This window comes from Capricornis sumatraensis, chromosome 3 (genome assembly GCF_032405125.1).
Source record: "Capricornis sumatraensis isolate serow.1 chromosome 3, serow.2, whole genome shotgun sequence".
NCBI lineage: Eukaryota > Metazoa > Chordata > Mammalia > Artiodactyla > Bovidae > Capricornis > Capricornis sumatraensis.
The window spans coordinates 58,252,261-58,270,680 of NC_091071.1; the positions used below are offsets into that span (position 1 = coordinate 58,252,261).

General features: G+C 36.2%; 1 protein-coding gene across 1 annotated transcript in view; it reads right to left on the bottom strand.

Moving 5' to 3' along the window:
* The window catches only part of DNAJC10 (DnaJ heat shock protein family (Hsp40) member C10), a 48,175-nt gene that overhangs the window by 15,652 nt on the left and 14,103 nt on the right, over positions 1 to 18,420 (bottom strand). Inside the window, exons 9-14 of the mRNA XM_068967625.1 lie at positions 17,935 to 18,012; positions 12,832 to 12,875; positions 12,040 to 12,177; positions 7,797 to 7,886; positions 6,902 to 7,015; positions 5,361 to 5,475 (exon numbers count right to left, since the gene is read on the bottom strand). Coding sequence (XP_068823726.1) covers positions 5,361 to 5,475; positions 6,902 to 7,015; positions 7,797 to 7,886; positions 12,040 to 12,177; positions 12,832 to 12,875; positions 17,935 to 18,012 — 579 coding nt within the window. The remainder of the gene's footprint in view (positions 1 to 5,360; positions 5,476 to 6,901; positions 7,016 to 7,796; positions 7,887 to 12,039; positions 12,178 to 12,831; positions 12,876 to 17,934; positions 18,013 to 18,420) is intronic.

Below are 18,420 nucleotides of genomic sequence, written 5' to 3' on the forward strand. Positions count from 1 at the left end.
TCTGTTTCTTCAACCTAGACTTCTCTTATGAATTCAAGACCTGAGTTACCCAGTGGAAATATTTACCTGGATGTCATATGAACATTTCAAACAAAATATCACAAATCCAAGTTGAGTTATTCTCCCCTAAACTCGCTCCTTTTCTCACCGTTCCTACCTTGACAATAGTGTAATCACCCACTAGGTGCTCAATAAGATTTCCTAGAGTGATTCTTGCCTTCTCTCTTTGCCTGTCTGTCACAGCTCCAACCATTCTCTCTCTTACCATCTCCAACCCTGATTTCGGCTACTGCCTAAATGTAGTCTAGCCTACTGAAATAACCAAGCTGGTCTTTCTATTCTGCCCTCCTTAACTAATTCATTTTCTACATTGCGACCAGAGGCAAGTTACAGAAACATTAATCTGATCGTGTGGTCCCCTTGCTTAAAGGCTATTGCTTAAAGAATATACTCCGTGGCTTCGCAAATACTAGCTTTCTTAGGACCAGGACATAATCCATCTTCCCATGTGCCCTCTGATTTATTCACTCAATAGTTAATATTAAGTAAAGCACCTACTATGTGTCAGGTCCTGTTTTAAATGCCATAGCGCATGAAAAATAAAAGATACACACTTTCTCCTTAGGGAGCTCATAGGCCAACAGAAAAGAAACATTTCATAATATTTAAACAGTGATAAATGATACCACATTGTCCTGCTTTCCCCTCACTCTTTAGCTACTGTTGCTTGAATTGCTTCATAAATTATTCACTTTTGGACAAGGTCATCCTCACCTAAGGCTTCAATTACCAATGAAAGAGTTTTAGCCCAGACTCTTCTCCTGAGACCAGGCCTATATTCAACTGTGAACCAGGGGTGTGCACTTCATGTCACCTCCTCCCCCAGTGTTCTCTTTCTTACAGAATGGTGCAATCAGTCACTCAGTCGCCAAGTCAGAAACTTGAGTTTCCTTTTCTTATCTCCCTACATTTAAACACAATCATCAAGTTATACTGATTTTGCATTCATTTAAAAACTGGCTACTTCTCTTCATCTACATTACCAATCTTGTCTTGGTAATGACTACATCAGACTTCCACTTGCTTTCTCTCCCTCCAATTCTAGGCAGCCAGTTAACTTTCTAAAACGTAGAACCGTTAAGTCACATCTCTGCTTAAATCCATGAAAGCCTTTGCTCTGTCTCCAGGACAGAATCCAAACTACTTTATTACCTGACAGATCAAACACACAGTTGGGACCCCAGTGCCATTTCCAGCCTTAAGTCTCATTCCTTTTCACACTCCACATTCCAGTTATCCTAAAAATTCTTGCCTTCTAAGAATAAATAAGGCTCTCTCTTATTTCAGAGTCTAAGAATACACTTACCAGTTCCTGTGCTTGGAACATATTTAACACCTCTTTGTATAACCATTACTTCTACTTAGATCTCGATGAAGAGACTACTTTCTCTAACTTCAGAAAATTATTCCATCTATGTATTCTTCCTAAGTATAACCCATACTCATCTTAGGGTAGGTATCTCCAAGATCGCCTTCAATGACCCATACCACTGTTGTACCAGAGTTGGTGTATATAATCAATAGAATATGGTGAGTGTGGTTTATACTCTCTGAGATCAGATTATAAGAGATATCATTGCTTTTGTGTATGTGTGTCTCTCTGATCATTCATTCTGGGATAAGTAAGCAGCCCCTCAGAGAGGTCCACTTGGTGGGGAGCCGAGGCCTCCTGGCTATGCCATGAGTCAGTTTGGAGCCAAATATGCCAGCCACAGTCCAATCTTCAGATGACTAAAGTCCTTACCCACTGGGACTGCAACCTCATGAGAAAACCCAAGCCAGAACCACTCAGCTAAGCTGTTCTCAGCTTCCTGAACACTAGAAACTGTGTTAATAAATGTTCATTGTTTTAAACTGCTAAGTTTATCAATGGAGAAAAGACAATCTCTTTAACAAGTGGTGTTGGGAAAACTGGTCAACCACTTGTAAAAGAATGAAAGTGTTAGAAACACTTTCTAACACCATACACAAAAATAAACTCAAAATGGATTAAAGATCTAAACATAAGACCAGAAACTATAAAACTCCTAGAGAACATAAACAAAACACTCTGACATAAATCACAGCAGGACCTTCTATGACCCACCTCCCAGAGTAATGGAAATAAAAGCAAAAATAAACAAAAGGACCTAATTAAACTTAAAAGCTTCTGCACAACAAAGGAAACTATAAGCAAGGTGAAAAGACAGCCTTCAGAATGGGAGAAGATAATAGCAAACGAAGCAACTGACAAAGAATTAATCTCAAAAATACACAAGCAGCTCCTGCAGTTCAATTCCAGAAAAATAAACAACCCAATCAAAAAATGGGCCAAAGAACTAAATAGATATTTCTCCAAAGAAGACATACAGATGGCTAACAAACATGAAAAGATGGTCAACATCACTCATTATCAGAGAAATGCAAATCAAAACCACAATGAGGTACTATCTCATGCTGGTCAGAATGGCTGCGATCCAAAAGTCTATAAGCAATAAATGCTGGAGAGGGTGTGGAGAAAAGGAAACCCTCTTACACTGTTGGTGGGAATGCAAACTAGTACAGCCACTATGGAGAACAGTGTGGAGATTCCTGAAAAAACTGGAAATAGAATTGCCTTATAACCCAGTAATCCCACTGCTGGGCATACACACTGAGGAAACCAGAATTGAAAGAGACGTGTACCCCAATGTTCATCGCAGCACTGTTTATAACAGCCAGGACATGGAAACAACCTAGATGTCCATCAGCAGACGAATGGATAAGAAAGCTGTGGTACATATACACAATGCAGTATTACTCAGCCATTAAAAAGAATACATGTGAATCAGTTCTAATGAGGTGGATGAAACTGGAGCCTATTACACAGAGTGAAGTAAGCCAGAAAGAAAAACACCAATACAGTATACTAACACATACATATGGAATTTAATAAGATAGTTAATGATGGCCCTATATGCGAGACAGCAAAAGGGACACAGATGTATAGAACAGTCTTTTGGACTCTGTGGGAGAGGGCGAGGGTGGGATGATTTGAGAGGGTAGCATTGAAATGTGTATATTATCCTATGTGAAGTGGATTGCTGGTCCAGGTTCAAGGCATGAAACAGGGTGCTCAGGGCTGGTGCACTGGGATGACCCTGAGGGATGGGATGGGATGAGGAGGGAGGTGGGAGGGGGCTTCTGGATGGGGAACACATGTGTGCTCGTGGCTGATTCATGTTGATGTATGGCAAAAACCAACACAATATTGTAAAGTAATTAGCCTCCAATTAAAATAAATAATTAAAAATGTTTTGCATTTTCTAGTATGAACAAAGAAATAAGTAAATCAACTGCTAAGTTTTGGGGGTAATTTACTACTCGGAAGTAGATTAATGCTCCTCATGTCAGACATTTAAAAAGTTGCCCAGCTACTTGTCTGTTTTCTCTACCTCATAATGTTCTTTAAGAGAGAGATTAAGGTTAGTACCTATTCTTTGCCTACTCTCTAATATTGTACCTGGCACATAAATCCAAAGAAATAATACAAGTAATGCTGTGAAGTTAGTGACAACACACAAAAGGAAGCACTTGGGTATTCATGGTATATTCCATGGGAGGAAATGCTTTAAGTGAAGTTTCGAAGGGTGACTCGGAGTTTGCTAAATATCTTGAGGGTCAAGAAGTAATGATTACAATGCAAGAGGAAGAAAAATCTGTGTAAGGCACAGGAGTGAAAGAACATGGTATTTTCAATGATTCACAAGTAGCTAGAGCTAAAATTATTTGCAGGGGCAGAGGTGGGAGATGAGGCTGGAAAACCAGGCAGAGGCAGGTTAACTTTTACCTTAACAACTATTTACTGAATAACTGTTATGCACCGCCATTCTAGGTGCTGGAAATACAGTGGGGACCAAGACAAAGTCCCTGCTCCTATGCTAGGGCATCTGAAGTTTATTCCTAACGAGATCAGCAGACTCAAGGCAGAAAAGAGACATACGAAGGCTCCACGTATTCTATGGTAATAAATCTGCAAAGAAAACAGTTAATTGCAAAGAAAAAATGCTACGAGGCAGATAATTATACTGGAGGATATTAGACAAGATGGAGATGATGGACCTGGAATAAGGCAGTAAGCACAGACTAGAGAAGGAATCTGAGAAATATGTCAGAGGCAGAAAAGAACAGAACAGTAAGAAACCTTAGGTCATTCCCAGCACTTTCACGAGGTGGCATAGTTTAGTGCAGCTCTAAGTCTAGGCTTCGGAGTCAGACATATTTGGATACAAAATCTACCTTCGCCAGTTATTTTATCTTTCTGAGCCTAAGTTTTCTGCCTTGTTGTGAAGATATACATGGATATGCACAATATGCAAATACCTTTAGGAAAACATCTCATTTATAAAAAACACTGAGTAAACAGTAGTTACTGTTAAATTTATCTTGTCGTCTTTGTTCACATAGTTCCTTCAGTCTAGGGAACCTCACTTGTTTTCTTGTATTTGCCTGGGGAAACTGAGTATTCAAATGTCACCTTAATTCAAATATCACCTCCTGATGCAAAAGTCTCTTTATTTGATCTTCTATTTATAACGACTATTACAATGTCCTTCATATTTTCTTAAAAATCTCCCTTTTCTCACTATCCCCGCACTAGATATTTTAAACTTCCTGAGAGCAGAGTCCATATCTTACCATTTTGCATTCCTAACACCTATAAGAATGCTTGTCACGTTACAGGCATAATCTCAGTATCTGTTATTTACTAACTGTTAGTAGTTTGTGTCTATCTTTTGCTACACTTGACCTTTTTTAGGACAGAGACAGTGCTGTATACCAAACTTCAGGAACTGGAACTACATGATGCAGGGCTAACGTCCTGAACAAGCTGACATGCAGAAATACAAATTCAAAATTCAAGAATACTAACAATGCAGTTAACGGAGATGTCTGGTCATCAAGTGTTGGAAAAACATCTAATAGACTATCTAGAAATTGCCCATAATGGTTGAGATGCTATATTAGGTACACTGAAATGGAAATGACAGGTATTGCTTATTTTTGTCAACCAGCAAGACCCTTAAATTCTTTACTAGCCTGACAAGTCACTAGAGTTCCTACTGAAACACTGATCAAAATATTAGGTAGAAAAAAGGGATTTATTTTAAAAAGAATAAAGAAGATAAAATAACTATATATAATTCAAAATATCTTTCCCTTTAAGCAACACTAATAAATGAAAGCAAAGTTATTTAAAAATAATCATGTCCATATAAAACAAGGTAAAAAGTAAAATTAAAAAATGAAGAAATTTTTAAATAATTTTTTCCCCTTCTTACCATGATGAATTTCAAATTCTTTGGTTCCCTGTCCTTTAAATACCGCTAGACATGGCTGAAAAACATAGAAGTTACTACAGACGTCTGGTGCAGAGGAACAGTCAAACTTGCCAACCTAAAGGAAAGAGAAAGTTCAATATGTAGAAAATAAAATCTTATCCATTCAATTAAATATTCATAAGGATAATCCGAAAATGACATTTCTATAAAAACAACACAGCTTCTAAACAAGTTAATGGACCATGAAAATAAGAAACAGGAATCATTAGTTTACATTTAACACTGAAACTACATTTAGGATAAATAATGCCTCTTGGAGATCTCAAAAACCTGACAGGAAATTACGAAGAAAATATTAAGTTGTTTATGAAGCCCATCCTTCTAAAAACTTAGAGGATATTTATATTATCTTGACAAGGGGGAGAGAAAGAACGTCTTAAGACCACAGAAGCGAAATATTTCATACAATGTGGGAACAAACCTAGTATGCAAATGATAAACTAAGAAAAATATTTGTAGCATTTAAGATAGAGGATTTCTATTAAGAAATAAAGGATAAACATCCCATCAGGAGAAATAAAATGGGGCAGAGACATACATAGAAAATAAAATAGCAAGCAAATATATAACAATGAATATCACTTTTGGCCTATCCAAACAGTGCTGATTATGAAGAATGGTAATACCAGGGCTGGCTCTGGTGCAGAGAAGAAATGGGTCACTCCCATGCTGTCAGTAAGAAGGAAGGCTCTGATACTGAGGATAAAAAACTTTTAAGAAAATATAACCTTGGTTCAAAAAATTCCTCACAGTGCATTTTTCCAGTGCATCTTTTTTGATATAAAAATGGAAGCAACTTAAAAGTCACTAGTAAGAGAGACTAGGTTAAACAGTCATAGTGTAGCCATACAGTGAGATGATAACTGATACATATACCTACACAAAAATATACATATCAATATATATTACACTGGTATGTAGAAAAGTTTTTAATCACTAGACGGAAAATTTTACAGAAGAGAATAAGAGCATACATATAAATTTACATGTCTATGTCTATTACCATGGCCATTATAATATGCACAGAGGTGCACATGTACACATATGTGCTAACACATACCCATGTTTAAAAAGCCTCAACAGTTGTAACAGTAAATTCTTAACAATGGTGAAAATACAGATAATTTTTAGAAATCTCTAACTCATTTTTGCACTTATTTATAATATAATTTAAAATAATGAACATGAATTACTTATATAAAGAAACAAGTACTTAAAAAAAGCTATAGTTTTCTGCATTCCAGAAAAACTATATCATATAGATTTATCAGATAACAACTGCTCAAGAATAATGAAGGTTAAACTTTTTCAGATTTCATTTTAATTTTCAGTAGGAAAAAAATAGAAGAACAAAAGCATTTAGGGATTTCTAAATTTAGAATTCAACTAAACATCTTAATGTTATTTAAAACATAACTTTATGTACTAAATTAAGAAGACAGCACAAAAGCAGAAGGGTAGGCAGAAAACATTTTTCTTACTTGAATATGTTCATTTTTAAGTAGAGTTTTTAGTTTCTTCAACTCAGGATCATTTGAATTTTCATTTTGTCCAAAGTGAAAAAATAAGAGCCACCGATGATGAGCTAAACGATCCTTAGAAGTGATTAAAAAAGAAAGTGATAAAGGGAAAGAAACATCAGAGACGAGAAATCCTAAGAGTTCTAATCTTCATTTCTTTGACTTAATTTCAACTATCTTAACCATTACTTCAAAATACTGTCTAAAATTCAGACCCAGTCATATTCTTACATTGCAGTTTATCTGGAATAATGCTATATAAACCAAACATACAGTATTACAGAAAGAAAAGAGCCGCTAAATCATGGAATCTTAAGGTGGATGACTGTGCTAAGAAAAAACGCAGTTTTAACGACACAGAACTAAAAAGCTGAAAGGTAGGGAAGCCAGCAGATTGTTTTCAGGTTTAACATGAAGTTTCGTAGGGATATAGACTTAGAAAACTCTGGGATCAATAAGTAGAAGAAATCAATTGATTCTTCTACAAACTGAATGTTTCTAAAGCTGGTCTGTAATTCTCACTGAACAACATAATCTGTTCTGTAGGGAGGAACACAGAGCTCCAGATCAGATTCAAAGTTGCTTTGTGATCAGTATCTTGCCTTTCCTGGTGCTCTTCCTGAACTTGCCTATAGGACTAGTTACACAAAGCTATAGATCCACCCTCAAGTTCCAATCCCAGCAAACCTGGCATTAGAGTTTAACCTGGAATCAACTGATAAAATATATATAAATAAGATCCTCTGAAATGGCTACTTTTCCTCTGAAATGAATAAAACAAATGCTGACTTTTAAAATGTTCAGATCTGAAATGTTATCAATATCTGTTATTATTTATTATTAAAGAAAAAATTACCTGTAGTGTATTTGCTGAAAGGAGTTCAAAATCTGGAAGATTATGCATTATTTCCAAATAAATTTCTTTAGCATCCAATGAATTAAGAAACTAAAACAGAATCATATTGTTATTTTTTAAAATCAACATTTGAGTATTTCAGTGTCTTAGTTTTTCAGTTTTCAGAGAAAGAAATTTTAAGAAAAAAACACAGAAGTAACATAGTTTTCAAGCTATATTTATCCTAAATGTTTTCCTTTTCAAAAAAAGACAGTATATCATATTTTGACAATTATTAAACAGTTATATAACTGGGTTGTTTCTTTAAAAATAGTGATGCAAAATAAATTTCATTATGAGGTGTTTTATTAACTGGAATTTTCTGTTAACTGTGTTGGGTATTCTACAATAATCCTCAAAATAACCTTGAGTGACCTCTGGCTCACTGGCGGGAAAAGCTGCATCATATTCAATCTAATCTTAATGCTAACCATGTTTATAGGATGCCAGTGCTTTACAGATTGTCTAAACATTGTTAAAACAGTAGAATATTTGATGATCTAACAAGATGCTTTATGGGCTTCCCTGGTGGCTCAGTGGTAAAGAATCTGCCTGCAATGCAGGAGACCAGGGTTTGATCCCTGGGTTGGGAAGATCCCCTGGAGGAGGGCAAAGCAACCCACTCCAGTACTCTTGCCCGGAGAATTGCATGGACAGAGGAGGCTGCCAGGCTACAGTCTATAGGGTTGCACAGAGTTGGACATGACTGCAGCAAGAAAGCAGCAGCAGTAGCAGTAAGGTGCTTCATATCCCAATTAATAATGGCAGAAAGTGCAGAAGAACTAAAGAGCCTCTTGATGAAAGTGAAAGAGGAGAGTGAAAAAGTTGGCTTAAGGCTCAACATTCAGAAAACTAAGATCATGGCATCCAATCCCATCACTTCATGGCAAATAGATGGGGAAACAGTGGCTGACTTTTTCTGGGCTCTGAAATCACTGCAGATGGTGACTGTAGCCATGAAATTAAAAGACGCTTACTTCTTGGAAGGAAACTTATGACCAACCTAGACAGCATATTCAAAAGCAGAGACATTACTTTGCCAACAAAGGTCCATCTAATCAAGGCTATGGTTTTTCCAGTAGTCATGCATGGATGTGAGAGTTGGACTATAAAGAAAGCTGAGCACCAAAGAATTGATGTTTTTGAACTGCGGTGTTGGAGAAGACTCTTAAGAGTCCCTTGGTCTGCAAGGAGATCCAACCAGTCCATCCTTAAGGAGATCAGTACTGAGTGTTCATTGGAAGGAATGATGTTGAAGCTGAAACTCCAATACTTTGGCCACCTGATGAGAAGAGCTGACTCATTAGAAAAGACCCGGATGCTGGGAAAGATTGAGGGCAGGAGAAGGGGACAACAGAGGATGAGATGGTTGGATGGCATCACCGACTTGATGGACATGGGTTTGGGTGGACTCCGGGAGTTGGTGATAGATAGGGAGGCCTGGTGTGCTGTGGTCCATGGGGTTGCAAAGAATCGGACAGGACTGGTGACAACTGAACTGAATGGAAGGAATTAAGAAAAACTTACGGGAAAACTGGAATGGACCTTGTTTATTATAGAGGTTTTTAAAAAATAACATCTCTGAATCAAACTCCAATGAGGAGTTTTGCAGGGTAAAATGTATATATGTAAAATATGTATTTTGAATTAAATACACTTTAGATCTAGGTCTCTTATTTAAAACACAAACAACTGAAATAGACACATCTCAATTCTAACAACTGTCTATTTCTGTCCATATTTTATTCTCAGCATATTTTTTTCATGGAACTCTCTTTGCTAGTCTAATTCTCATTGAAGCAGCTGCTATTACCAAAAGTGTAGCAATAGTTACACCAAGAAAATGTATACAGGGGTTGATCAGTTTACTGTCTATATTTAAACTATTTTCTTGACAATTCAAATATGACCTCAAAGATATAAAACTCTATTAAAAACCTGTAGAAACTATTACTGTATTCAGTTTAACTATGTTCAACATGAGAACACAATCAAATGGATAGAAACAATGTCTCTAAGAATAGAAAACTTGGTTTTTCTGCTTAAAAATAAAAATCTGTAGCATACTCTCAAAAACCTATGAAATAATTTGTTACCAAAGGGCTTAACAGGTCAAAACAGAAAGCTTTCATGTTTCAGTACTATAAAGCTCATTCACTTTACTCACATTCATCAAAAATTTTACATAATTTATAAATTTTTAAATTTATAAATTATAAATCGGTTTTAGAGTAAAATTTGGTAGTTTTATTTACAAGGGTATTGTGCAGCCTCTAAATTCCACCTGCCAAACATATTTAGCTAGCATAGAGTTTTACATTTTTTAAAAACTTGAATGCTTTTAGGAGGGACAAGGACTTTAATTCATCAGCCTGTGTTATCACACTTCTAATATCACTTATTTGTTTCCTGAGATCATATCTGAGCTTGCTGTTTTAACCAAAAAGTCCCAAGATCTCACTAAAAAATGGGATTGTTGCACTGAAGGCAAGAGCCTACGTTTAGCGTTAACCAGAGTCCAGGTAATCTTCATGAGCTAACGGCACAGTGTAAAGTACACCCAGGTTTTCTGGGGAATCTGGCAACATGAATTGAACCTGCAATTGCTACAGCCATCTCATTCTAAATAGATAATGGAAGAACTGCACAAAGGTGAGCAAGACAGCATATTATAACACTGCTTGTGATCATGAAAAAGTAGAAATTTAAGTATCTATCCAGAGAGGACTGGTTAAACTCATAATGTTACATTTAGTCAATGAATTAGTTTCTAGGAATTGTTGATGCACGTATTCACAGGAATTATTGTATATACTACTATTCAGGGACACACACACACACACACACAGTATAAAGCACTTAAGCAGGCACTAAATGGGCTTCCCTTGTGGCTCAGCTGGTAAAGAATCCGCCTGCAATGTGGGAGACCCAGATTCAATCCCTGGGTTGGGAAGATCCCTGGGAGAATGGAATGGCTACTCGCTCTAGGATTCTGGCACTATATACAGTACTTACTTATGTGCCAGATATTCTTCTAGGCCCTTAGGATATGTCAGTGAAAAATTCAAACTTAAAATTTACTGCAAGAGAAAAATAATGAAAGAAAAAATATAGTATATAAGGTGATAAGTACAATGAGGTGGATAATGAAAGATTTTAAAGAGATCCAACGATTTTCCTGATGAATAGAGTATAGGTTACAAGATATGAGAAAAAGAGGGGTCAAGAATGACTCCAAGGTATTTGGCCTTAATCATAAAAGATGAAGCTTTCATTAACTGAGATGGGGAAAAAACTAGGTAGAACAGACGTATGGGGAAATATCAGGAGTATAGTTACAGACATCTAAGTTTGGAACATCAATTAATATCCCAGGGGAGACAATAAACAGGCTAGAGAAAAACCATGTCTGTAGTGGAGGGCAGAGGTCTAGGCCAAAGGCAAAACTAGTGAGTTGCCTGCATGAAATCATAATTTCACACACATATAAGCAGAGAGCTGGAAGGGTATGTCCCAAGACTTGATGGTGCTTGCCTATGGGTGATTTAGTTTTAATGAATTTCAAATCTTTCTTTACACATTTATATATCAAATATGAATTTCTATAATGAATGCATGTAATCTGTATTAATATCAAAAAAAGAAAAGTAAAAACAGAAAACTACAGGTAGTTTGTCTTACATTAGAATCTTTTTTTGTGGATGGGTTATCTAGAGACCTATCTGATATCCCAGTATTTGTTTCAGCTCCTTGACAGCTATCTTGAACCTCAGCTTCTTCATTCATAAAATTAGGAAGGTGAACCAGACCAATAGATCATCAAACTAAGTTTATATCAGAGTCAAACAGGAGGCTTAAAAAAAAAAACAGATACCAGCTAAACCTACCAATAATCTATATTTTAACATGAGAACATATGGAAGTAGATGGAAACCAGTAAATATTCATTTAACCTAAGAATATATTCTTTACCTTTGGGATTGTTAAAAGTGCAGTTTAGAAATAATCCTTACAGTTTAACTTTTTAAACTGAAGTATTAAACAGAATCCCAAATATTAAGTATTTGTTCTAAATAAATTAAGTGTTCCATAATCAGATGATATAAACTGGTCCATTTTTTTTTTTTGCTCATTGTTTATAAAATGATATATTTGAATACATGTGTTATGTATTTATATGTAAAGAAATTAAAGGGATTCATACCAAAATACCGTTTTTCTCTTTGTTATTTAAAGTGGCTCCAGGAGGAAAATAGGCAGTCATACTTGTTGTAATATCCAAACTTTTACAAAGGTTATCCTGGGTGGCACAGTCCACCCATCCCACATTAACAAGACCATCCTAAAATGAAAAGAAAAAAATAATATTGTAAGTTGAAAAAAAAAGTTAAAAAAGGATTTATAGTTCACAAAAATACAACTGCACTATCATAAAAATTAAACTTTTAAAAAGAACACAAAAAATGAGGCAGATCTGAATAACATGATTAATAAATTTGATCAAATAGAAATAAAAATTACACCTCACATAGGAAACATTTTAAAGCATATATAGAACACTAACAATCTTTGTAAAACAAACAAACAAAATCTTGGCAAATGCCCAACCCACAAGGACAGTTTTAATAGTGTTAAAGTTTCAACACACAGACTGTACTCCCTGACCATAATGATGAGAGGTAAGTAAGTAAAATAACAAAACAACAAAAAATTAAGGTTTAGAAATGACAAGAACACTAACTCTCTGGTTACAGAGGAACTCATAATTAAATTATGGAATATTTAGGAGTGAATAAAAGCACTACATGTTAAAATATATTGAACACAGCCAATCAGAAAGACGCTTATAACTGTGAATATATTGATCAGAAAACAAGGAAGATTACAAACAAGGGAGTTAAATGTTCAAGAAACCAGCAAAGAAAATACCTGGAATCAGTTTTTAAATGTGTTTCTTAACATAGTGATAGAGTTTTGCAAAATAATTGATGCTTACCAACATACCACTTAACCTGAGACGTGTCTGTGAGGTCAAACAATCTGAGGGGGGGAAAAGAAACTTATGAGGAACTTTCAGCTATTAAGTATGAAATCTATACTTTCATTTGCTGCAAACCATGATGTTGATTCGAAGGCAATTAATTGGGCTGTGCTGGTAAATACTGAGACCTTTATTTACTAGGTAGACACAGGGGTCAATGCCTCATTCTCCCTCCTGACCTTTTCTCCCTCTCTTTCTTTCCCCTCCCTTTCCTCCCTCTCCTCTTCTCTCCCCTTAGTTTCTCAGGATTTCTAGGCAAGGAAGAAAGAAGGCACTCCCTCTCAAGCACCTCCTTAAGATCTTATTCTAAAATAGCTCCTGCTATCAACAGTCCCCTTGAACCAAGGGATCTCATAATTTGGGGTAATAAAATGTAATGGACCTATCTGATTAACATATACAGCAAATTCTTAAAATACAGTACACTCTTGAATAGCTTCTTCACTCTTTCTTCACCCTTATGGCAGAAAGCAAAGAGGAACTGAAGAGCCTTCTTGATAAAAGTGAAAGAGGAGAGTGAAAAAGCTGGCTTAAAACTCAACATTCAGAAAACTAAGATCATGGCATCCAATCCCATCACTTCATGGCAAACAGATGGGGAAACAACTGCAACAGTGAGAGACTTTATTTTTTTGACCTCCAAAATCACTGCAGATGGTGACTGCAGCCACAAAATTAAAAGACGCTTGCTCCTTGGAAGAAAAGCTATGACCAACCTAGACAGTATATTAAAAAGCAGAGACATTACTTTGCCAACAAAGGTCCGTCTAGTCAAAGCTATGGTTTTTCCAAGTCATTAATGGATGTGAGAGTTGGACTATAAAGAAAGCTGAGTGCTGAAGAATTGATGCTTTTGAACTGTGGTGTTGGAGAAGACTCTTGAGAGTCCCTTGGACTGCAAGGAGATCCAACCAGTCCATCCCAAAGGAGATCAGTCCTGGGTGTTGTTTGGAAGGACTGATGTTGAAGCTGAAACTCCAGTACTTTGGCCACCGAAGAGTTGACTCATTAGAAAAGACTCTGATGCTGGGAGGGATTGGGGGCAGGAGGAGAAGGGGACGACTGAGGATGAGATGGTTGGATGGCATCACCGACTCAATGGACATGAGTTTGAGTGAACTCCAGGAGTTGGTGATGGACAGGGAGGCCTGGCGTGCTATGGTTCATGGGGTTGCAAAGAGCTGGACACGGCTGAGCAACTGAACTGAACTGAACTAATCTTTGCTGAATATAGGTGCAAAAACCCTCAACAAAAGATTAGCAAACTGAATCCAACAATACTGAAAAAACATCATATACCATGATCAAGTTGGATTCATTTCAGGGTCACAAGAATGTTTTCACATATGCAAATCAATCAATATTATATTAACAAAAAAGACAAAAACCACATGATCATCTCAATAGATGCAGAAAAATCATTTCACAAAATTCAACAGCCATTCATGATAAAAACTTTCATAAAAGTGGGTGTACAGGGAACATATTACAACATAACAAAGGTCATTTACCACAAAGCCACAGGCAAAAACATAATACTCAACAGTGAAAAACTGAAAGCCTTCCCTCTAAATTTGGGAACAAGATGAAGATGCCCACTCTCATTGCTTCTATTCAAGTATTGGAGGTCCTAGCCACAGCTACCAGACAAGGAATTGTTCAGAGCAATCCTAAAGAAAAATAAAGCAGGAGGCATCATTCTACCAAACTTCAGACAATGCTACAAAGCTACAGTAATCCAGAGTGTGGTATTGGCACAAAAACAGATATATGGATCAATGGGACAAAATAGAGAGCTCAGAAATAAACTCAAACACCTATGGTCAATTAACTTTCAACAAAGGAGGCAAGAATATACAATGGGGAAAACATGATCTCTTCAGCAAGTGGTGTTGGAAATGCTGGAGAGCCACAGGTAAATCAATGAAGCTGGAACACAGCCTGTCACCATATACGGAAATAAACTCAAAATGGCTTCAAGACTTAAATAGAAGATGTAACACCATAAAACTCCTAGAAGAAATCACAGGCAAAACATTTTCTGACATAAATCATACCAATGTTTTCTTAGGTCAGTCTCCCAAGACAATAAGAATAAAAACAACAGTAAACAAATAGGACTTAATCAAACTTAAAAGCTTTTGTACAGCAAAAGAAACTACAAACAAAACAAAAAGACAACCTACAGAATGGGAGAAAATATCCCCAAACAGCGCAGCCAACCAGGGCTTAATTTCCAAAATGTACAAATAGTTCATAAAATCCAACAGGAAAAGTCAACCCAATCAAGAAATGACCAGAAGACAGAAAATAGACATTTCTTCAAAGAAGAAATACCGATGGCCAATAGACACCTGAGAAGATGCTCCAAAAAAAAAAAAAAAAAAAAAAAAGATGCTCAATATTGTTAACTATTAGAGAAATGGAAATGATAACTACAGTGAGGTAGCACTTCCAGTCAGAATGACCGTCATTAAAAAGTCTACAAATAGCAAATGCTGGAAAGGGTGTGGATTAAAGGGAACGTCTGCCATTACTGGTGGAGCGTCAGTTGGTACTGCCATTATGGAGAACATTATGGAGCTTCCTCAGAAAACGAGAACTAGTATTACCATACGATCCAGTAATCCCATCCCTAGGCATATATCCAGACAAAACTCCAATCCCAAAAGATACACGCAGCCCTATGTTCAGAGCAGCACTAGTCACAATAGCCAAGAAATGGAATCAATCGAAACGCCCATGAGCAGATGAACGGATAAAGATGCACATATACACAATGGAATACCATTCAGCCATAAAAAAGGGTGACATAATGCCATGTGAAGTGACATGGATGCAATCAGATCATCATCCCAAGTGAAGACAGTCAGAAGAAAGAGGAAGACAGCATACAATATGGCTTTTACGTGAAATCTAAGATATGACACAAATGAGCCTATCTGTGAAATGGGATCACGGATACTGGTGGTCGCCAAGGAGGAGAGGGTTTGGAGGAGGGACAGAGGAGGAGGCTGGGGTTCCACAGAATGAACAAACAGCAAGGTGCTACTGTACAGCACACAGAACTATATTCAGTATCCTATGATAAACCATAATGGAAAGGAATAGAGAAAAAGAATGCATACACACGTATAACTCAGTCACTTAATTACAGCAGTAGTTTACACAACAGTGTAAAACAACTATACTTCAATTAAGAAAAAGCTTTAAAGACCTAAATATAAGACATGACATCATAAAACTCCTAGAAGAAAACACAGGCAAAACATTCTCAGACATAAACTGTAGCAATATTTTCTTAGATCAGTCTCCCAGGGCAAATACAATAAAAAAGCAGAAGTAAAGAACTGGGACCTAACCAAACTTACAAGCTTGGTTTTATAAGTATGCACAGCAAAGAAGTCATCAATAAAATGAAAAGACAACTTAAGAAACAGAAGAAAATATCTGCAAATGATGTGACCGAAAGGGGTTAATAACTAAAACAGTCAATAGCTCACATGACAGAAATAATGAAAAAACAAACAACCCAATCAAAGAATGGGCAGGGACTTCCCTGACTGTCTAGTGATTAAGAATCCACACTTAGAATGCAGGGGTCACGAGTTCGATCCCTGGTTGAGGAACTAAGATCCCACATGTTGTGTCATGTAGCCAAAACAAAGAAAAAAAGGCATAAGACCTAAACAGACATTTCTCCAAAGAAGACATATACAGATAGCCAACAAGCCACATGAAAAGATGCTCATACTTATTACAGAAATGCAAATCAAAACCACAATGAGGTATCATCTGACACCAGTAAGTATGGCTATTATCAAAAAGTCTACAAATAAATGCTGGAAAGCGTGGAGAAAAGGAACCCCACCAAACTGTTGGTGGGAATATAAACTGGTACAGCCACAGTGGAAAACAGTATGGCAGTTCCTCAAAAAAACAAAAAACAGATCTACTGTATGATCCAGCAATTCCACTCCTGGGTATATCCAGAAACAAAAAACACTCTCAATTTGAAAAGATATATGCACCTGTGTGTTCAAGCAGAGCTATTTACCATAGCCAAGACACGGAAATAACCCAAGCGTCCATCAACAGACAACCAGCTTAAGAAGATGTGGTATGGATACAAGGAGTAGTACTTGGCCATAAAAAGAATGAAATGTTGCCATCTGCAGAAACACGAATGGACCTAGAGAATATTATACTTTGTGAAGTCAGACAAATATATGATATTTATATGTGAAATCTAAAAAATAATACAAATCAATCTATACACAAAACAGAGCCAAACTTAGACATAGAAAACAAACTAATGGTCACCAGAAGGGAGAGAGATGAGGGAAGGGACAAATTAGGAATGTGGGATTAACAGATACAAACTACTATACATAAAGTTGATACAAAGGATGTACTGTATAGTACAGGGAATTTTACCCAGTATCTTGTAATAACCTATAATGGAAAGTATCCCACAAAAAATCAAACTGAATGCTGTATACCTGAAACCAACACAATACTGTAAATATATACTTCAACTTAAAAAAAGCAATTAATAATTTTATAGCCTTATGTGTAAAATAATAAAAAGATAATTATTCATTAAATAAAAATTATAATATTAAAAAGTATAAACTGTACTTTGAAAATAGACAATAATCAATTATAGTAGCATACTTAAGATTTTCACCTAGTCTAAGAGTACATACTTCTAGTTATAAGACTAGTAGCTTCTGGGGACCTAATATACAGCATATAGTGATTATATCTAATAATACTGTATTAAATCCTTGAAACTTGTTCAAAGAGCAGATCCTAAATGTCCTCATGACAAGACAGAAGTGGTAATTATGTGACAGGATAGAGGTGTTAGCTAATATTATGGTGGTCATCATCTTCTAACATATAAGTGTTTCAGATCAACAAATTGTACACCTTAAAGTTACACAATGTTCTATGTCAATTATATCTCAATAAAGCTATGGGGGAAAAAAGGCTGTCACCTAAAAATCAAATGTCATGGTCTCTTCATCATAACAAAATAACAAATAGTATTACCGCTTCCTTCGGAACAAAAAGTGATCAGCCAGCCAATACCAGCAGCAAATGCAGTTTGTATGGAGTTAACAAAATTTCCTTAAGAGAAAAATAAAGAAAATTTCTGATCACTTACTACTCCACAATGGAAACCATTTTCTAAATGGGATTTCCCATCTAATCTCACCCATTTCCAATCTACTCGAGTAGTTTTCAGGATTCCTAAACATCCTCTTGAGCATGTCAAATTCCTACCCTTTTTTTTTTCCAATCATATAAAATCTAAATTCATTATTAAGAAAGAAACTCCAATTGGCAAGTTAGGCCCCTTGTGATCTGAGCTTTGTCTACCCATTCAGTTGGTCATTCCTTCCCCAAACCACTCTACTTTTTACCCATCTTTTGTCAGATTCATGAAATATTGCCAGCTTCCAAATACAGTGACCTTTTAACAATTCCTCTTCACTTTCAAGACAGATTGGATCTGATTTCATTCAGGAAGAATTT